At 37.8% G+C, this 20,973-nt stretch overlaps 2 protein-coding genes across 4 annotated transcripts in view; both read left to right on the top strand.

Annotated features, from left to right (window-relative positions):
- The first annotated feature begins 2,349 nt into the window (after positions 1 to 2,349).
- On the top strand, positions 2,350 to 18,926 carry nln (neurolysin (metallopeptidase M3 family)). Of its 2 annotated transcripts, none has more exons than XM_079861706.1 (13): positions 2,350 to 2,392; positions 3,054 to 3,310; positions 3,396 to 3,544; positions 6,281 to 6,385; positions 7,358 to 7,460; positions 8,243 to 8,403; positions 8,586 to 8,721; positions 12,077 to 12,443; positions 14,189 to 14,390; positions 14,525 to 14,711; positions 15,589 to 15,717; positions 17,831 to 17,967; positions 18,591 to 18,926. In XM_079861706.1, exons 2-13 carry the CDS (start codon positions 3,082 to 3,084, stop codon positions 18,744 to 18,746), a joined length of 2,061 nt encoding a protein of 686 aa, XP_079717832.1. In that variant the 5' UTR covers positions 2,350 to 2,392; positions 3,054 to 3,081; the 3' UTR covers positions 18,747 to 18,926. The 2 variants fall into 2 exon arrangements, with proteins under 2 accessions (XP_079717832.1, XP_079717831.1); XM_079861705.1 differs by having other exon boundaries at positions 2,350 to 2,487.
- Positions 18,927 to 20,304: 1,378 nt separating this feature from the next.
- erbin (erbb2 interacting protein) overlaps positions 20,305 to 20,973 on the top strand; it is a 69,975-nt gene continuing 69,306 nt past the window's right edge. The window contains exon 1 of one of the 2 annotated variants that reach the window (XM_079861898.1): positions 20,305 to 20,732. The gene's annotated coding sequence lies outside the window, so the exon portion shown is untranslated. The remainder of the gene's footprint in view (positions 20,733 to 20,973) is intronic. The other variant, XM_079861899.1, reaches the window with a different exon arrangement.

The following is a 20,973-nucleotide window of genomic DNA, read 5'->3' as shown; positions in this document are numbered from 1 at the left end:
ATCAAATGTGAAATGAAGTTTTTTGGCTTTTAGTATGAATATGCTCATCTTACTGTTATCTATAAACTAGTGTTTTCCAAAACAATGACAACATTCACATGTAGAAGATATAAGCATTCGAAACTCTCAGTCTCTCACTTCCGCCAAAATGGATCAGTGATTTTGATGACATCACTCTTCACTTCAGCTTCTCATTAGATTTTCTGTCCAAACAAATGCTCTCTAGAATCTGAAGCTCCGCCCCCTACACTATAAATAGAGCTGAAGCTGCTGCTGAAATTGGTCACTTGTTCACACAATTACTATTTTCTATGGTGAATGGCACATAGTGCACTATAGGGGATAGGGAACGATTCAGACAGTGTAAATATGCTTTCCTAGCCTGGGTTTCCCCATGTTGCCTTGAGCGCAGCACGATTTTATTCACGCTGCTAGGCAGCCTGGACACCATGGACCAGATTTTCACCTCAGCGAGGGGACCAATCACAGAACGGGGAGGGAGCAGCAAGACGACGACGACGTCTATGCGACACACCGAAGCAGTTTGTTTATATATATGGATCCAACATGGCATCAGACGCGAAGTTACCTTTCGATGCAGCCTTAGATAGTGTTCTGAGTAGTTTAGAACGCAAGTTTATTTCGTCTTCCTCGTCCAATTTCTGTCGCTCTACATACGTCATCTGGTATAATTGAAACGATTGGCTATGAGCTACGTGCAGGCGCATTTGATAGACATTCGTAGTGCCCAATAAACCACGCCTCAAATACGAGAAAATGAACATGTGGTTCCCAGACCACGTCTCAATGAGAAGAGGTCTGACGTTAGCCAGGCTAATGCTTTCCATTGGGGCGAATGAAGTCTGGTTTCACATTATTATCACGCAAACCGCCACAGCTCCGGTCCAGAGACACGATACACAGAGCGGATCATATGATCGAGTCGGCACAGACCAGAAAACTCTGCACATAATTCTGTATTTTAAAGCGATATGGAGGAGATTAGGATGAAACTGTGGCTTTACCTGAGCTCAACGGCTCTGGCCGAGCTGTGATTTAAACGAAACGCTATTGGCTATTTTTTTTAAAGGGGAGGAGCTGTTCGATATGTCCCGCCCTGTCTTCCTGTTTCAGTGGAGATTACATCAACACATTGAATAATGTTGCTTGTTTTAAGGCGCTTCAGTGTGACTTTAACTGACTCGACTACTAACTCTTTATATTACATTGAAATATTAAATATGAACCTTTAATATTTTACACATTTTGTCTATTTCATTTTTCATGTCTATTTTCATTTTTATAATTAATTTAGTCTGTTTCTATTTTCAGTGCTGGATATAATACATAACTAAGTCATTAATTACTGTAATTCAATTACTTTTCCCTTGAAAAAGTAAAGTAAGGGATGTTTTTAATGTATTTTTAATACTGTTCAAGTTCAAGAATAATTTATGCAATTTTATAATATTATTGTTTTTTATATTATTAAAAGAGCAGTTTCATGTCTATCATTGTATTGTTCAACTGGTTGAGGTTGATATGGGATTTAGAAAGTAATTAGTAATAAGTAATGCAATACTTTTAGAGATGAATTAGTACAGTATTCTAACAATGTTGGCAATGTAATTAATAGTAATTAATTAGCCTAATTTTTTCACTTACCAAACACTGTCTATTTTGGACACAGGGATTTAAAAAATTCGAACCATGTAAAGGAATTTCACATAAATTCTGTTAACATGTTTTTAACGTTTAATAAAAGGAACACTTCTTTCGCAGTTGTTGTTCATGTATGTACATGTCACTGCTAACTCTATGTGGGCAGTTTCATCTCCATAAATGTAAAGTCACTGATTCTAAGCCCAATTTGAGGCTTTTCTGTGTTGATTTAAAGTTTTTATATGACTTTCTTTGTTTATCAGCCAACAAGAAAGCTGCTAAAACTGCTCTGTTGTTAAAAAATGTATTGTTTCATTATAAGTTACCTCCTGATTTCCTAAAGATTACTTTTTTAAGTTTCATGTTATTTATTTCTATTTATTTTCATTCGTGTATTGTATGTTTAATTTCAACTGTATCTTGCTTGAAAATGTACTTTATTGCCTTGCTCTACCTCGAGTTTTTTTGATCCAATTCTTTGTGTGTGATACATCCCTGTGATCTTTGTTCAATAAAAAAAAAGAATAAAAAGTACATGTCACTGTTAGCTGTTTAATATTCATAAGCCAATCTTCCACCACATTCATTAATTCGCCAGCTGACTAGCTCTCAACGTCTCCCTTGTAGCCAATCAGAAAGCCTTGCCGGTTTACGCAATTAATATTCAAAAGTCAAACCTTCATCGTAGTATTAAGTGGTACTAGTATTACCATTACGGTCGACAGTGACGGTAGGAGTTGCATCCTATTTTTGCACGTTGCACGAATGAAATTATAGGCATGCCATGTTTATCTTCGGCATTTCAGTGGCCCGAGCGGCAAGAAGGTATTGTGAATTCTGTTGTTTAACACACGTTATGCTTTATGTGTTGTTTGACTGGGTTGGCATCGGTACTACTAATAACCGAATGCTTGAATGTGACTGGGGTCAAATAGACAAGCTATAAATGCACGAACTTTCCTTCCAAACTTTAGTATTGGAGGATATCTGGTTTTAGTCAGGTTATCTCATTAGCTTCTCTCTGAACTAGGCAATGCAACTGGCGTATGTGAAGTAGTATAAGTGTATCACAAGCAGATCAGGTTCGCATTCCCTAGTTTGACAGACATGTGAAAGTGTCCATCGTTAGTACGGAAAACATTCACAGCTTGCGACCCTGCACAGCACACAGTTTCTCTTCTATATTCTCTTCTTTGTTTTATGAACAGTAATGTGTAGCTTTTCTTTTTCTAAAGTTACAAGAAGCTGCATAGAAGAGCCCATGCAATGCATGCAAGCTTATATTTGCACACTGGCTCTTTCTGGCTCTGGCTTTCTGTCACTGGCTCTTTCTTTCATACAGAATTTAAAGAAAGTGTATTAATACTGGCTCTTTCTTTAATATAATGCAGAGTCATTATATCTAGCTCAAAGCTCAAGATGACACTTCAGAATGGATCAATCATATCCGCCCACAGCTGCTCCAGCACAGTTGACAAGAACAACAGCCTGCGATGGGACCTGAGCCCAGAAGAGATCCGACATCGGACTCAGAAGCTGATCCAGCGGATCCAGCAAGCCTTTGACTCCGTGGGCTCCGTGGACATCGGGAAGGTGTGCTTCGAGAATACTCTGCAAGTCATTGCAGATGCAAAAGCAGATTATGCCGGTGAGTGGCGAATGGTAGTCGTATTGTATTAATGTGAAGTTTTTTTCATCTGCTGTCATATTCACTTTTCCGTTCTCTGTTTCAGCTTCACGTCATATGTTGGACTTCCCCCAGTATGTGTCTCCATGTAAAGAGGTCAGACTGGCGAGCACCGAGGCTGAGAAACGCCTGTCCGATTTCGATGTGGAAATGAGCATGAGGGCGGATGTGTTTCAGAGACTTATGGTCCTGCAGGTAACACAACCACACACACACTACAGTGCTGGATTTAGATCATTCCAGTGTAGAGTTATTCTAAATAATTCTGCTATTTTATTTCATTTTATTAATTGTACAGTGGAAAAAGTATCCAATTTTTATAGCCAATGATAATTTTCGTTGGCTGTATAATAAATTGTGTCTCAGAGCACGCAGACGAAACACAATAAACATGATTGCCACGGCTAAAGGAGTGTATGTGCACTAACCTCTAGCCCTCCATCCAAATATGTTCTTCTCCACTATTTAGTACACAAAAATGTCTGTCAAATGAGAATGTAACAGTATGCAAACTGATTCTTAAAGCGATAGTTCACCCAAAAATTCTGTCATTATTTACTCGCCCTCATGTCGTTCCAAACCCGTAGAACTTTCATTCATCTTCAAAACACTATTGAAGATATTTTTAATAGCTATGTTTCCATCCACCTATTTTTATGCACATTTTGGGATAAAAAAACGCTGGTTTGAAATGCCAAGATGAGCATAATTAAACAAGTGCGCATAAAAAATTCTTATTATCCGATAAGAAAAAAAAAACTACGATGGAAATTTACTGAATAAAATTCTCGATGTGCATAAAAAAACAAAAAAAAACATGGGATGGCATAACTAGATCAACCAGCCGGATGATCTCGTTGCACAGCATCTGAAATGCTTAATTAATTTATTATACTGTATAGCATACGGAAATTATTATAGGCTAGACAGTCGCAACTCCTACTACAGCAACTTCCATTTTCCTTAGTGATATTTAGTTCCTGTTTATCAGGAAGTGACGATTTTGTGCTCACTGAATGGAAACAGTGCTTTATTCACAAAGGTTTTATGCAATATTCCATTTTTGTACGTAATTTAAATTCGCAACTTTGGATGGAAACATAGCTAATGAAACCTAAAAGATTTCTGTACCTCCATTGAAAATCCATTCCGTCAAAAACTAAAAGCTTCAAGTTCATAAATAAATCTAGAGTAATCCATATGGCCGACGGCAGACTTAGAATGAGACTTGTCTATTAGCTTCCTTGCTTCTTGCATGTCAAGCAAGCACATTTGAACCATGAATGCTATATGTATGTGTGTTGATCAATGTTTATATGTGACTAAAAGCTAAATTAAATCTGTTCATCATGTACAGCAGTTGGGTCTTTTCAGAAGACTTGCCCTGCGTTCGAATATGCTATATAGTAGGCAAAAAACAGTATGTGAGATGAGTAGCATGTCCGAATGCATAGTATTGATAAACAGAAGGTGAAATACCTGGATGTCCTACTACATCCACTGAGATTCTGAAGTGTGGATCTGATGCACACTTCACTATCCCATGAGGCCACGGGAGAGGATTTGTGAATCCCAGTGAAACGACACAACTGATGCTGTTGGTCAAATGATGGTTACAACATGGTGGATGCAGTACATCTAGATTTCATTCATACTACACACACTCATAGCATATAGAACGTACCTTTTTAATGGTTGCGAAGCTTCAAACCAAATTTCATACCGACTTACTGAACAATATGTGATTTCGGATGCAGTTTAGGTTTAAACCAATCGATCCATATGGATTACTTTTACAATGTCTTTATGAAGTTTTTGAGGCATCAACGTTTTGGTGTAATAGACTTTTAATAGAGAGTCAGAAATCTGTCAGATTTCATCATAATATCTTCATTTGTGCTTCAAAGAGGAAAAAAGGTCTTATGGGTTTGGAACAAACTGATTAGTAGTTTTCTTTATGTAATAACTGAGTTCATTTAAATCAGTATTTTTAAATGTTAAACCCCATTTATTAATATTGTAACCATCTCAGGGATGTGATTTTTCTGTATTTATACGGATTTCCGAATTTTCCGACCTGAAAAGTATGATGACCCAGGTGAATTGCTTAAATCTGAGAAAATAAATGATTGATGGTGGTGATGACGATTGAAATTGCAAAATGGCCTTAAACAATTACTAAATAAAAGTAATTACAGGACACTATTATCATGTTTGCCAGGGTTCAAAGCACTAAATGCAGTAAAAAAAAAAAAAAAGGCCAACCATCTTCCCAACTCTGTAATGAGAATAGTTCATAAATCTGTAATTTTCCTTCTTTTTGTCTTTAGCTGATCACATGACATTGTTTTCACGTGCTTATTACAGTTTATTGGTCAGTTTTCTTGAATGAATGAATGAATATGTGTTGTTTGTTTTATTGGAGGTAAACAATATGACCTCTGTCATCACTCATCAAAGGAGAACTTAATCTCTGGGTACTAAAAAGACGTCTGGCAAGCTGGAAACCGCGTCCAGTTTCATAGGGGTGACTCATAAAATGAGGCATGTTGCGGTGTTCGCTGTCCAAAACAGTTTCATGTTGCAGATTTCTCAAATTAAAATGATTATTTGAGTGGAAATCTCCCGTTGGAGTGAGCTGGACATTATTTTACGCCTACTCAAACTTTCTACTCCAATAACGCTCATTTGATGAGGCTGTCCTCTCTCCAGGGTATTTACTGCCTTTTTAATTGGGCCGTAATAAAGTGATCCCGCTATTTCTACCGAAGGCCAGTGTGGTGTCCTCACTGAACCTGTGGAAGAGTCCATTCACAGAAAAGCATGTGACGCTCGTACGGTGTCGGGCCCATGTCAGTTTGGCCTGGTGCCAGAACCGCAGCAGTAAACATAACTTTAGCTGTCTCAGCATTTCCCTCTTTATCTTTATAGGAAAAACAATCCAGTGGTTTATTGCCTGAGTCGGAGAGATTCCTGGGACGACTCATTAAATTAGGCAAACGGAATGGATTGCACTTGTCTAAGGATATACAAGAAGTAGGTTTGGTTTGGTTTGGTGTTTACTATAAACTTGCCTGTGAGGATGAATTCACATATAATCTTGATTCTTCTTAGTAGAGTGTCTCTATTACTATTGCTCATGCTTTACAGTATTTACTTTTTAGTGATTTGAACAAACCCCAAAACCTGAAAAATGGACATTGGAGAATCAGCTTCTAAAATCATAGCAAAATTGTCACCGGCAAATACCTCTTATGTTTTGTTTAAACTGAGCTGCTATTCTAGCTATTATTGCCAATAGAAAATTTAGCATGAAAAAAAAAACCTTTTATATGTGTGAAAAATGTATGATAATAAATACTATTTTTAATGATTCTGATCAACATTAAGTAATGAATGTAAAAGCATGTATTGAAGTTTTTTTATACATATAAAATTTATAATTTGAAGTTGTAATATCTGTAAATGTGAAATGATTCATATTACTATGAAACATATTAATATGATAAATGTACATATAAATGTATATATTTTTTTAAATACTTAGCATTGAAAATACTATTATATTTTTATGCATTTATGAATACATTTATATAGATGTATTTAAAAGGATAAATACAAATTTTAAATCTCATAAATATAAAAAATAAATGCAAAACAATGTATAAAGCTTTTGTTATATATATATATATATATATATATATATATATATATATATATATATAAATGATTATTTTGTTATAATAACTGCAAATGTAAAATTTTACATATAAAAATTAAACAATAGTAAAATTATAAATGTAAATTAATACATTTAAATTAATAAAAAATAATACATTTATAATTTTTTGATGGGGTCATGAAAACATTGGCAGGACAAGGAGAAATTTGGACTTTCGTCCCGATTGAGCAAGCAGAAAATCTTCACTGTTGAGCCCTGGAAAATAAAAAAAAAATAGTTATTAATTATTTTTATTGGTCTTTCGATGTCTTTTTTTTCTTTCTCAGGAAATCAAGTCAATCTCTAAGAAAATAAGTGAACTCTCCATAGATTTCAACCAAAATTTGAATGAAGAAAATACAGTGCTGTTGTTCTCGCAAGAGGAGCTCGGTGAGTATGTTTATCTGTAGTATAGCAGCTGTTTTAAGGGGCTTTCGCACCAGAGGAACGGTTTCATAGTTCCTGTAAATATTGGCGCAAGTACCCGCTTTTTGCCGTGTTCGCACCGCAGGAACTGGGAACGATTTTGGTTATAGGAACGCCTTTTGGGTAACACTAAATTAGCTCTTGTAGGGTGTAACTCAACAGGAACTACCAGTGACTCAAGTATATGTTGATTGGCCGAACGCATGCCATGCGAAACACCAGCACCCGCCATTTTTAAAAAGCTGTGTAAACAAACACAGTTTACATACTTACTCCACAAACTAACTCCAGGAACATGGAAAGCAGTGATAGATGGAGGCCAGGCACTTCTCAACCTTTACGCTACGGAGTTGTTGATGTTGTTGAATGCCGTGCTTAAATGACGTTTCTGTCGGCCGGCTTACGTCACTTCACAGTTCCCACCACCGGTGCGAATGCAACCAGGGAAATTACCCGTAGGGGAACATTTGGTTCTGCGGGACCGTCCTGGTGGCTAGTTCCTTTGTATCAGGTTGTATCAGCGATTTCAGGCCCAAAAAAGGCCCAAACATAAATGATCACATTCATCTAATCTTTCCTAACGATCCGCTATCTGCCCGCTATATGCTTATGGGGCAGGCAGGTAGCGGATCGTTAGGAAAGATTAGATGAATGTGATCATTTATGATACAACCTTTAACTACCCCGTATGAAAGCCCCTTTAGTGAACTCATCTTGGACACACTTTTCCTCCTTTCTTTCTCAAGTGGGTCTTGCGGAAAGCTACGTGAATGGTCTGGAGAAAACAGAAGATGGGCGGTATGTAGTCACCCTTGCGTATCCCCACTACTTCCCCCTGATGAAGAGATGTCATGTTTCCGAAACCAGGAGGAAGATGGAGATGGCCTTTCACAGCAGGTGCAAGGATGTAGGTTCAACTCGTACTTTGTCTTCAGTTAGGCTTTGGAGAATTAGCCCAACTGGAATGAACAAATTGTTGTTTCAGGTGGAAGATCAGGGTATAGTTTTCCAGCCCTGGCAACTCAGTCATGGAAATAATTAAAGCCATGTCCTAGTTATGCACTATTAATGTTTGTTCATTGTTTACAGGTGAACACTGCTATTCTTGAACAGCTGATTGAGTTGCGGGCAAGGCTAGCCAAACTTCTGGGCTACAGCAGTCATGCCAATTACATGCTGGAAATGACCATGGCCAAAAATTCAGAGAATGTGGCACGATTTCTTGGTATGTTTTCTTGTCTTTTTGTCCAGTTCTTTCTGTGAAGGATCTTCAGGCCTACATTCAGGCACGCACAGGTTAATTCTGGAGTGACAGGCAGTTTGGTGACCCATGTCCTCATGTTCAGTTGTGTGACCTGACAGTTTCATTATGTTGTCGTCTGTCTGTGGTGTTGCATAGACTCCTCTTGTAGCTTTTTGGTTGTGCTTTGCTGACTCTTCGTTTATTTTTATAATCATTAATTGAAAGATACTATTTTACAGGCAGTTTTACTTGTGCTGATGAAAAACAAATTATATGCACGATAATAGACAGAAAACATATTATATATAAGAATCCATAGTAGTTTCTAGTAGTAAACTAGTAGTTTCCTTTATTTCAAAAGTCTACAAAAAAATATTATTTTGAATCGGTTTAGTGAGTTTTGAGTAAAAATACTGGTAACACTTTTTACACTGTTACACATCTTACATATTAATTACTATAGTAGTTACAGTAAATTAAATTATGCATACTTAAACACAATTAAACCTAAACCAAACCCTAATTATGTAGTAAGTACAAGTAGTTTGTTAATATTACACAGTACTTAAATGTATAATGAAACTGTAACAAGCACACCTTAAAATAAAGTGTAACCACAATATTGGTCAATCAGTAAATGATTTTACACATTATTCACTCAAAAATATTTGAAAATAACTTCAAAAGAGATCAAAAATCAAAGAGCACCTATGTACAACCTTTGAGCGCAGTCAGATATATGTTATATGAGATGTTCAAGATGTCATTATGTTGCAGATATACAGTTGCAATCGAAATTATTCAACCCCTGTTGCAAATCAGGTTTATTGGAAAAATGTACAGACTTCCAACTGTTTGCAAAGAACAAATCAAACAAAAGTAATTGAAATAGCTCAACACAACATGTTTCAAGTGGTTTCCCCAAATTTAACTGAAAATGCAACTTTTAATGACTTCTGCAGTTTCTAAATTATTAGAAGAGAATCCCTCACAACAGCGCAAATCTGCAAAACAGGTGTTGCCTCAAGCACACCTGATGCAACTGATCAAGGGCTTCATTAGTTACACCAGGTGTGCCTGAGCTAGAACACATGAAATATCTGAAGTGGCTAGGTTTCTTGAGTGTCACGTTTGACTGCAAGTTAGAAATATGGCTAAGTCAAAAGAATGGTCCAAAAGGTTAAGAGAAGATATCATTCCTCTTCACAAACAAGGAACAGGATACAAAAAGATAGCGAAGGCACTAAATGTTCTTAGAGACACCGTTGGAAGCAAAGTTTGCAAGTTCAAAGTTATAGAAACAGTGTTTACACTACATGGACGGGGTAGAAAAAGGAAACTATCAACGGCTGCAACCAGATTTCTGAGAAGGCAGGTTCAGAAAAACCCTTGAGTGACTGCAGAAGACCAGCAGCAAGACCTGGAGGCAACAGGCACTGAGTGTTCTGCTGCACAGTAAGGCTCGCACTAAACACATGCCAGAAATCGGTACACCACTACCCAAAAGCACAAGAAAAGTCGGCTCAGATTTGCTCAAAATCATATAAATTAAGCAACAGAAGTTTTGGGATTCTGTTCTGTGGAGCGATGAAACAATCTGGAACTTTTCGGCCCTCTGGATCAGCGGTGTGTCTGGAGGAAGAAGAATGAAGAATATGCTGATAAGAAGACTCTGTCTACAGTTCAGCAGCATGTTGGTGCTCGTGATGCTCTGCGGCTGCTTTACATCCTCTGGCACTGGAAACCTGCAGCGTGTGGAAGGCGAGATGGATTTATTGAAGCATCAGGAAATCCTAGGAGAAAATGTCATGCCATCAGTGAGGAAGCTGAAGCTTGGGCGTCATTGGACCTTTCAACAGGACAATGATCCCAAGCATACCTTAAATTCCACCAAGGCTTGGTTGCAGAAGAAGTCCTGGAAGAGTATACAGTGGCCTCACAGTCACCTGACTTGAACCCCATAGAAAATCTCTGTAGGGATTTGAAGAAGGCGGTTGCAGGACGCAAACCCAAGAGTATCACTGAACTGGAGGCCATTGCTCATGAGGAACGGGCTAAGATTCCTCAGAAACGCTGCCAGAAGCTGCTGTCTGGAAATACATCTCGTTTGCAGAAGCTCATAACAGTATACGGGTGCTCTACTAAATACTAAAGATGCTTGCCATAAAGGGATTGAATAATTTTTAAAACTGCAGAAGTCATTAAATGTTGAAACCACTTGAAACATTTGTTGTGTTGAGCTATTTCAATTACTTTTGTTTGATTTGTTCATTGAAAGTCTGTACATTTTGTCAATAGACCTGATTTGCAATGGGGGTTGAATGATTTTAATTACAACTGTATATAAGATTCTAAGATTTGTTTTTATGTTTTTGAAAGAAGTCTTTATGTTCACCAAGGCTGCATTTATTTGATAAAAAATACAGTAACAACAGTAATATTTTTAAACATCGTTACAATTTAAAATAACTGTTGATAACACTTTTTTACAATGTCCTTGTTATGTTACTTGTAGTTACTTACTGTAGTAATAACTGTAAATTATGCATAATTACATGCAACTAACCTTAAACCAAACCCTAACCCTATAGTAAGTGCATGTAGTTAATTATTATTATTATTCAGTACTTAAATGTATAATTTCACTGTAACAAGGACATGTAATTTGTAATGTAATTTATTCCTGTGATCAAAGCTGAATTTTCAGCGTCATTACTCCAGTCTTCAGTCACATGATCCTTCAGAAATCAATCTAATATGATGAACTGATGTTCAAGAAACATTTCTGATTATTATCAATGTTGAAAACAGTTCTGCTGCTTCATATGTTTGTGGAAACTGTGATACATATTTTTCAGGATTCTTTAATGAATAGAAAGGGGTCAAACACTATGACCACCCACAACACAAGTGAAGCAAATCATGGTGACTATTTTGTATCAACTGTGTGTGTAAAGCTCTGGGCTTTAGTCTGTTGCCATAGTCAATGTGTGGGATGTTGCCGAAATGGCTTGGGCATCTTACAGCAGGATAAAGTTTCCTGTCACCCAGTACACACAGTTCCAGGTGTCGCCCTGGCCTCCAGATACCCCAGATCTCAATCCAAATCAAGCATCAGTGGGATGTTCTGGTACAAAACGTCCCATTCATTGTCACTTCACCCAATGTGGTGCAGGACTTAAAGTGTCTGCCGCTAATGTTTTGGTGCCAGATATATACCACAGGGCACCTTCAGGGGTGTCAGAGCGGTTTTGGCAGGTGCTCATACACGTAGTGTTTTAGCTCTGAACAGTTTTCCAGCTGTCTAAATAACCAAACTGTTTTTGGTGCTCAATAGATGAGTTGTATACGAGGTTGAGACCAATTGGCGAGCAGGAGCGTCACGACCTGCTGTCACTCAAACACGCTGACTGTGAGAGGCGGGGCTTGGCCTTTGACGGACAGCTGCACGCATGGGACATGCCCTACTACATGAACCAGGTGGAACGAGTGAAGTTTGCGGTGGATAAGGACAAACTGATCGAGTACTTCCCCCTGGAGGTGGTGACGGAGGGCCTGCTGAACATATATCAGGATCTGCTGGGTCTGGAGTTCCAGCAGGTGGAGAACGCCCATGTGTGGCACGATAGCGTCAAACTGTACTCAGTACTGGATGCTGTGACTGGAGAGGAAATTGGACAGTTTTACTTGGACTTGCATCCCAGGTAAACCATTCTAGACATTCTAGATCCATTATAATCCATTATGTTTTGGATTGTCTAATTGGTCTTGGCTAACTAGTAAATTTTCTTCAGTCAACAAGCTTCAGCAGAAACGATTTGTTCATAGATCAGCTTGGTTCTGCTAGTGAAGAGAATAGCTATTCGGTCCAGCAAAGTCAAGTGGTGCAACCAACATGCAAAAAAAATTAAAACAGGCAATTATATCATGGAGATGAGATCAAGGTCATCTCTTTTGCTGTAGTGTGTCAGTAGGAAATATCAGTTAACATTTCCAAACATTCCTTTTGCCATTAATTGTAATAATCCAGTGAGATTTTTGAATGCAAAAGGAGTCTGACAGCAGCCGGTATGATCTGATCATCTCACCATTCTTGAGTCTGTCTGTGATTACATGAAGAAACAGAAGAAAACTGAGACAAAGGTCAAGTTCAGGGAAGAAGGAGCTCAGACGTTAAACATAACTTTAATTGTAAAATAAACATAAACAACCAAGCAAAAAGAGCGGCAGCAGCCGACTGCACCATATAAGCACGATAAAAACTGTGAGGTAAAATGTCCCGGGCTCTCGGCCCCACCCTGCTGTATACCACATTAACGTTATAAAACTTTAATACATTAGCTCAGTCCCGTCAGATTGCTTTCCATCGGCTGTGGAGGTGAAGACGACACTCCCATGATTCCATGCTCATTCACCACATCATCAAGCTACACCTTTGTTATTGTTTTGAATAAGAGACCTCTAGCGGCGAAAATGACATATTTTGCCTTTAAACTAAAATTGAAATGAAAACTGAAAATATAAAACAGAAGCGAATTCAAAATATTAATAAATACTATAATAGTACATAACAGGGTGTTCTTGATAATAATCTGTAATCTGAATTTTAGTCCTTAAAATGTTGATTTAGGTCTTAACTTTATTGGCTTATGAAGTTAACGTTAGTGCTCAAAACTGGCCACTTCAAAGGGCACTTTGGAATGAAGGATTTTGAACACAATTGGATTTTGGTACAACTGATGGACACTTCGCTTCATGATCCTTTGTGCAGCGTATACAATTGTGCGAGAATCGTGCCTCCTTAATTGGCCTGGCAAGATAATGCAGAAGTGCGTTCCAGGGAACAGTTGTTGGGTCCCCGGCCTACACCCTTCTTCATCTCTTCACAGTTCTCACTCTGCAGGGTTAGGGCATAGGGATGAGTCCTTCAGAATGAAACGCAGGGTCAATACAAATTTGGAAAATGGGTGAACAAAGCCATCAAATTTTTTAATTTTTTTCCTTTTAATGTTTAAAGTTTTATTTGATATTTTGTTTTTTATTTTATTTTAGCCCATCAATTTCTTGGTTAAACACAGTTCTGTGTAGTCATATTCAGTTGATTGTTCATGTTGAATGTGAATAGATAAATTTTTGGACGTGAAAGGACATGAAATAAGTCTTAAATTGCATTCATAATGGTCTTAAAAAAAGTCTAACATTTAGCCCGTTGAAACCTGCAGAAACCCTGCATAAATAATACAAAACATAACACTGAAACCAGCCTGGAAATTCATGCTGATCAAAACTAAACGAGGTTTGTTAACTTAAAGCACCCCAGTGCAGTTCTGAGTCTCTTAAGAGCATGCAGATGAAATCTGATGAATACTTCATGTGCTTCTCTGAGGAACTGGCTTATTGGCCGTGGATGTAATGACCTCCAGATGCATTGGTCTGTTTTACTCTTCAGGGAGGGCAAGTATGGCCATGCTGCATGCTTTGGGCTCCAGCCAGGATGTCTTCGGCCCGATGGGAATCGTAGGATACCTGTGGCCGCCATGGTGTCCAACTTCACAAAACCCACACGCAACTGGCCTTCCTTACTGCAGCACCATGAGGTGGAGACCTTCTTCCATGAGTTTGGACATGTCATGCATGAGCTCTGCTCCCGGGTACGTCAGTATTCTCAAACATAAAGATCGAGGGTCCGAATGTCTGAGACCACACTGAATGAAAATCTCAGATCAATAAGAAGTAAAACTGGTGGTATCAAATGTGCTTTTCTGTGTCAACCTGCATGTTCCAGACGCGCTATGCAGAGTTCAGTGGGACGCAGGTGGAGACTGACTTTGTGGAGGTGCCGTCTCAAATGCTGGAGAACTGGGTTTGGGAGAAAGAGCCGCTCAGGAGGATGTCCCGCCACTACAAAGATGGCAGCCCGATCCCAGACGGCCTGCTGGATAAACTCATAGCATCTAGAGTGGCCAACACAGGTCAGATCTGACCCCACATTCACCACATCTATACAATCAACATCTGTATGTTCAAAAACATGTTTGAACTTATTTTGAGGGAGGATTATTCAGAGGGAAGTAACATAAATACATTATATACATTATATTGCATATATATGTTGGCCTAAAATTATCTTACAAATATGAACAAAATTATATTTTGCATAAAGTAAATGAAGCCTATTTTGGGAACTGTAAGATTCCTTTTTTATTTTTTAATGGCCATGAAAGAGTTTTGGTGATGGTGATTCTCATTAGATTCACTGTTATGCAATTGCTTTATTTATAATATTTTTATATTTTATTTATATAACAAATACTATCTTCTTGTATTAAAATAATGAAAATTTGGGGAGAAGAGAAATGTGCTTGAATGTCACTAAAATATTGCAGTGGACTTAAAAATAGGATTCATTTTCTTAATTAACTTAATTACTCGCCCTCATGTTGTTCCAACCCCGTAAGACTTTCATGCACAGAAAGTTTTCTCGTCGCTTGATAAACTTAAGGTTGAGCCACTGTAGTCACTTGGACTATTTTAACGATATCTTTAGTGCTCAGACTAACACCAAAGTACTCTTGTGTCTTAGTTCTTGGCCAATATTATAAAATATTGATTGGTTTTTGACATATTCGGAACATCCTTGCGTTCGATTAGTAATTGTAACTCGACACTTTGTTTAATAAAAATGACACTTAACAGTTTACTGCTGAAACATTACTCTGATCTGACAGCTTTTCCTGTTACTTTAAATATCTTCTATACATATTTGTGGTAAAGGGGTAAACACACACACACAAAAAAGTTTTTCAAATATATGTGAGTTTTTTCATCTAAACCGGTGTCTGTCCGCAGGTCTGATGAACCTCAGGCAGATTGTTCTCAGTAAAGCTGACCAAACGCTCCACACTAAAGACAGAGCGGACACTGCAGCCGAGTTTGCCAAGCACAGCAAAGACATCCTGGGAATCCCAGCCACACCAGGTCATAAACACAGTCCCAACACGCTTATGACACCTCGTCTAATGAGCACATCAACACATCAACGACTATTCAGTGTTCAGCAGCTCGGTGTGAACACTCGTTACACATGCAGAGAGCTTAGCCACCCACAACAGAGCTCATTTGCATATGGGCACTGCTTTTACATGCTTTTTCTACATAGACTTGTGCTAAACTTGTGTTTTACTGTTGCGTTTGCGTCTCGCATCTTCTTGTGTGTGATACGGCTAAAAACATGGCGATGACCCTGTTGCCAGAGCCCAGTATTAACCCTTTATACGATCACACCGGTGTCATTAGAACGTCGCTCTGCGTCACACAGACTATATAAATTGATGACGTGTTTTATTCATATCAGATACACATTGCTTTAGTAACTATAAAGTTTACTCTATTCTTCTCCCACTTCACCGGCCACTTACTTTCATGTGTTTCGTGAGAAGTGGATGAACTGACGTGCTGTAAATCCGACAGATACAATTCTCTGAATTGCGATGCAAACTACCACTACCACTATCACACGTTATAGATCAGCAAACATGATCATTATAAACGTTTATAATAATAATAATAAGGTGATACGTTCTAAAATAACTCGCACTGGGCGTCAGCTATAATATTTTAAACTTACGTGTGAAAGGGTTCAATTGATTTAATTATATCACTCAGCAAACGTCTCTAGACCTGTTTTTACTCAGCCTGGTGTCTCACGTTTTAAAGGAAACGTGTTCTGTGTGAACAGCCACAGAATGTGTTTATTTGTTATTTTTTATCCACTACATGGCTTTATCCACTCCATAGTTTTTCTTTGTAAACATGACACAGCATTTAAGAATGCACAAATGCAGGAAATTAAATGAATTGCCTCTTAAAGGTACAGAAGTCCAGTCTGTACGTTTAATTGTAAAAGTCTAGACGGACATGTTTGACTCTTGTCTTTTGCGGCATCTCACACACGACGTGGTGTTCTGAAAACACAATGCTGAAGTTAAAAGAAGTTTAACTTTGAAAGAAACATCTCTAGACACTGTGTTTTTTCATTTCACTGCCATACTGGACAGTAACTGATTACATGAAATCTGGATTACGTAATCAGATTTCAAAAACTAAGTACTTGATATTGGATTACATTACATTTTAAGATACTCATAATCATACTACAGTTATATTTTTATTGATTACATATTTAAACAATGTTAGTAAATTATTCATAATTCTCCCCAATTCTTCTTTTTTAATTTCTAAATAAATTTTCCTGTCTAAAAAAAGCCTATCACTTATATATTGAAAAGTCTTTAGATTTGTGTAATTGCACACAACAGCCACTAGTCGTGTGGCAGCAGCTGTATGAAAAACATTAAAGGGATACTCCACTTTAAAATGAAAATTCTGTCATCATATACTCACCCTCATGTTGTTTCAAACCTGTATGAATTTCTTTCTTCTGTTGAACATAAAGGAAGATATTTAGAAGAATGTCAGTAACCAGACAGTTTCTGGTACCATTGACTTCCATAGTTGGAAAAAAAATATACAATGGAAGTCAATGGTACCAGAAACTGTCTGGTTACTGACATTCTTATAAATATCTTCCTTTATGTTCAACAGAAGAAAGAAATTTATACAGGTTTGAAACAACATGAGGGTGAGTATATGATGACAGAATTATCATTTTAAAGTGGAGTATCCCTTTAAGCAAATACAATTAACCATGTATTACTGTCTTTGGGAGGTTTTTGTCTTGCAAACACATTAAAATGCACAAATTCATGTCATTTCATATGTTATTTATTATATTGGGTTGGCTAAAATGAGAAGAAAAAACAATACATTTCAAGGTTTACAATTAGTTCAGTGAGATTAATGTAATAAATGTTGTAGTAAACTACAATCAAATCGATGCATATAATCAAATCAAAATTTGATTCAAAATCGAGAATTGATTTTTAATCGAATCATGACCTCAAGGATCGATTTAAATCGAATGACTCCCACCCCTAATGTATTTATTTAGAAGATGATATTTTGTTCTTTCAAAGCAAAAGACCTGGAGCCTCTTCAGCATTATCTTCATATGTGTACATGATCTCTGCAGGCACAAACATGACGGCCAGCTTCAGTCATCTAGCGGGAGGATACGACGGGCAGTACTACAGCTACCTGTGGAGTGAAGTCTACTCCATGGACATCTTCTTCACTCGCTTCAAGAAGGAGGGCATCTTGAATCCAAAGGTTTCACTCTTGTTATTCCAGCTTTCCACTGGTCAGAGTGAATGGAGAACACATGTGACTGATGTTTAGAATGTCTCATCATGGCACAGCACATTTTAATAGAGAACTGAGTCATAATAGCAGTTGATAGTTTCCACATGACTGATGTGCCAGCATTTCCACATCCATATGTCCATTTAGGGCATGTAGCAGACTCTTATCAAGAGTGACGCACATGTGAGTTCATTGTCAAACTGCTGTCGAGGGATTATCTGCCACCAAGAGATAAATATTATTTATAATTATAGATACCTCAGGAATAGTACTAGCTGAGAATAGATTGTTCATACAATTGTTGTGTAAATGAGTGAGTGCTGTGTCATAGTTAGTCATAGTATTGTTGAAGGATGAGTGTGTTGCATTCAGAGGAAGATTATTTGAAGAGCGCTTTCACAATGTGTGTTTTTCAGTGCTTGTTTCAATTAGATTAGACTAGTGAAATTCCAGTGTATAAATGACACCATCTGGTCATTAATGTAATCATATGTTTTGATTATGTTTCAGTTTGATAACTGTGTTCGTGTGTGTGTGTGTGTGTGTGTGTGTGTGTGTGTGTGTGTGTGTGTGTGTGTTTTGACATGCAGGTGGGCCGGGAATACAGGCGCGTGGTCCTGGAAACGGGAGGTTCAGTGGATGGCATGGATATGCTGAAAACGTTCCTGGGTCGTGAGCCATGCCAGGATGCGTTTTTTCAGTGTAAAGGACTCGCCCAAACAATTACAGAACAAAACTCTCATTGACGTCGGACTGTGAACTACAGGAAAGCAACTTTTCTGAGTATATAGAGATCCAATGACACATTCATCCTTAGTTTTCATCCTAATTGTAGTGATATACAGAATATAATATTATGTATACATTTTAAACTGTATTTCCTGCTGGTGTTTTGTTTAATTTATAATAAATTACACATTTAAATGAAGGTAGCTATTAGCTTTTATGCAAACTGAGTCATGCATGAAGAGTCTTCAAGGTCTGTGCAGTCTCAAATTATTTTTCGTGGGGAAATAATAAATAAAATATTAGGTTAAAACTTCAAAGCTTACTTAAAAGAGATAATGGCTCATTTTGCTGAACTTTAAGTTAAGTGAAATGACAGTGTAAAGTGCAAAATATAAATCTGTATTTCCATGATGAATAATGTATTTGCAATATAAGCATCATAATATTATGTACTATGGTGCTTCACACGTGTTATTATAAACCAGACATATAATGCCTCATTTTTTATGCCGTATCCAGAAAGAGTCCTTGGCCTGAAAAGTCGAAGACCCCCGTCACTGAAGATTTAAAGTGACAGTGACACCAGTGAACACTAGGGGGAGACAGACACCAACCGATAGCTCTAAACGAGCCAGTGTTGAATAAAACAGTTTTAGACATTTAAGTTTATCGGTTTTTTACTATTTTATCACTATAACATAAATATGAACTAGAGACTAAATACAACTACTTTTCTGGTATATTGCCATTTTATAAAAATAAATAAAAATACGAGCGTTTTTCATGACGAGCACTCCGTTGTAAAATTATAACGCAGCACAAACCAGCCAACCTTGCGAGGGAAACTGATCGAGGCTCTTCCTCCCGTTGCCTTCAATTGGGAGAAAATGATTCGTTACCGGGGACTCACATTTTCCATTGGATTAAACTGTACGCCTATCAGCTCTGTGTTGATGGGGTCCGACGGAGGCCCCCGCCAGCTTTAGCAGCGGCGCTGAGAAGTACGATTCATTTTAGCGAGTCGGTTCGTTCGAACGATTCATTCCAACAAGCCGGTTTCCATGTAATTCACTGATTCGTTGAATGTATCACACTACACTTTTCCCAAAAATACTCACGCGACAATTTAAGTGTTCGCTTTTGTAGTAAAATAAATATTACGATTTCACTGTGTCTATGATTTTAAATAATCAGTTAAATAAGTTTTAATTCATTTTAGCTAGTCGATTCGTTTTAACCCCAAACAAACCGGTTTTCATTTGATTAACTGATTCGTTCGATGTATCACACACTTTTCCCAGAAATCCCCAAGCGACAATTTCAAGGGTTCGCTTTTGTAGTAAAATAAATATTACAATTTAATTGTGTCTATAATTTTTATCAAACGTTTTAATGATAAATTTTAATAATCGTTCTATTTTATGAGATGATAATAGGGAAAGTCCACACACAGCTATAACGATTACTAAGCGTTCTGATTTTCCCAGTCGAATGATATACAGAATCGGGTCGATCGAATCATTGAAAAGACCCGTTCAGAAGAACCGATTCGCTGGTGAATCGAACATCCCCGTTAGCACAACTGTAGTGCAGAGTGCAGATTATCCAGCGCTGCTTCACTGCTCCATCACTTCAATGACTGCTTCTCCGCGCCTCAATGTAAACCAATTATCCCGGCGACCCTTTTGGTCGCTCTTTTTACTATAAGGACACTTTTTTTGTAATTTCATCGTCTCGTCGAACCGTTTTCCTTTGTATCCGCAAGAAAACTTCGAGGCAGCTGTGGGCAACTTTCCGCGTCGCGCGCAGAGGTGAAGAATGCATTAGCCGAGCTCGCGCAGCTAGCAGCAGCTTTCTTCGGCTTCCCTGCATCAAGCGCTGTGTTTCCTGGGGGTTTGTAATGTTTTTCCGTGTCTCCAGTCGTGAACTAACCTTCATGGATTAGCTGAATGAGTTCTATCCCTCGTAAATGAAAGGAAAATAACGAAAAGATTCAGTTTAAGGTGAGTACCAGACGTTTTATTTGTCCTTCAGCGTCTCGCCTCAGTGTTTTCTGTCTTCCTCACTGTTAGCCAGATAATGCTAAGAACGGCGAGGGACGCTAATTTGTTTTCTAGTTCGCACTGCGTGTGAAACCCAGTGTTTTTCTCTAACATTACATGACTCAGGCTTTGTTTTTGTTGTGTACATATTCATAAACCAGCGGGTTTTCACAATGTAGCGAATTAAGTATCATGACTGTGA

The sequence above is a fragment of the Squalius cephalus genome (assembly GCF_949319135.1).
Source record: "Squalius cephalus genome assembly, chromosome: 24".
Classification (NCBI taxonomy): domain Eukaryota; kingdom Metazoa; phylum Chordata; class Actinopteri; order Cypriniformes; family Leuciscidae; genus Squalius; species Squalius cephalus.
The sequence above is the reverse complement of the archived record's forward strand: the minus strand, read 5'-3'. Positions and strand labels throughout refer to the sequence as shown.

Excerpts from the sequence above, each read along its gene's own strand:
- nln (XM_079861705.1), top strand. The coding sequence starts at position 2,447 with ATGTTTATCTTCGGCATTTCAGTGGCCCGAGCGGCAAGAAG. Across the intron at positions 3,545-6,280 it reads AGAGACTTATGGTCCTGCAG|GAAAAACAATCCAGTGGTTT; the intron begins GTAACACAACCA and ends TTATCTTTATAG. Across the intron at positions 14,712-15,588 it reads ATCTAGAGTGGCCAACACAG|GTCTGATGAACCTCAGGCAG; the intron begins GTCAGATCTGAC and ends GTCTGTCCGCAG.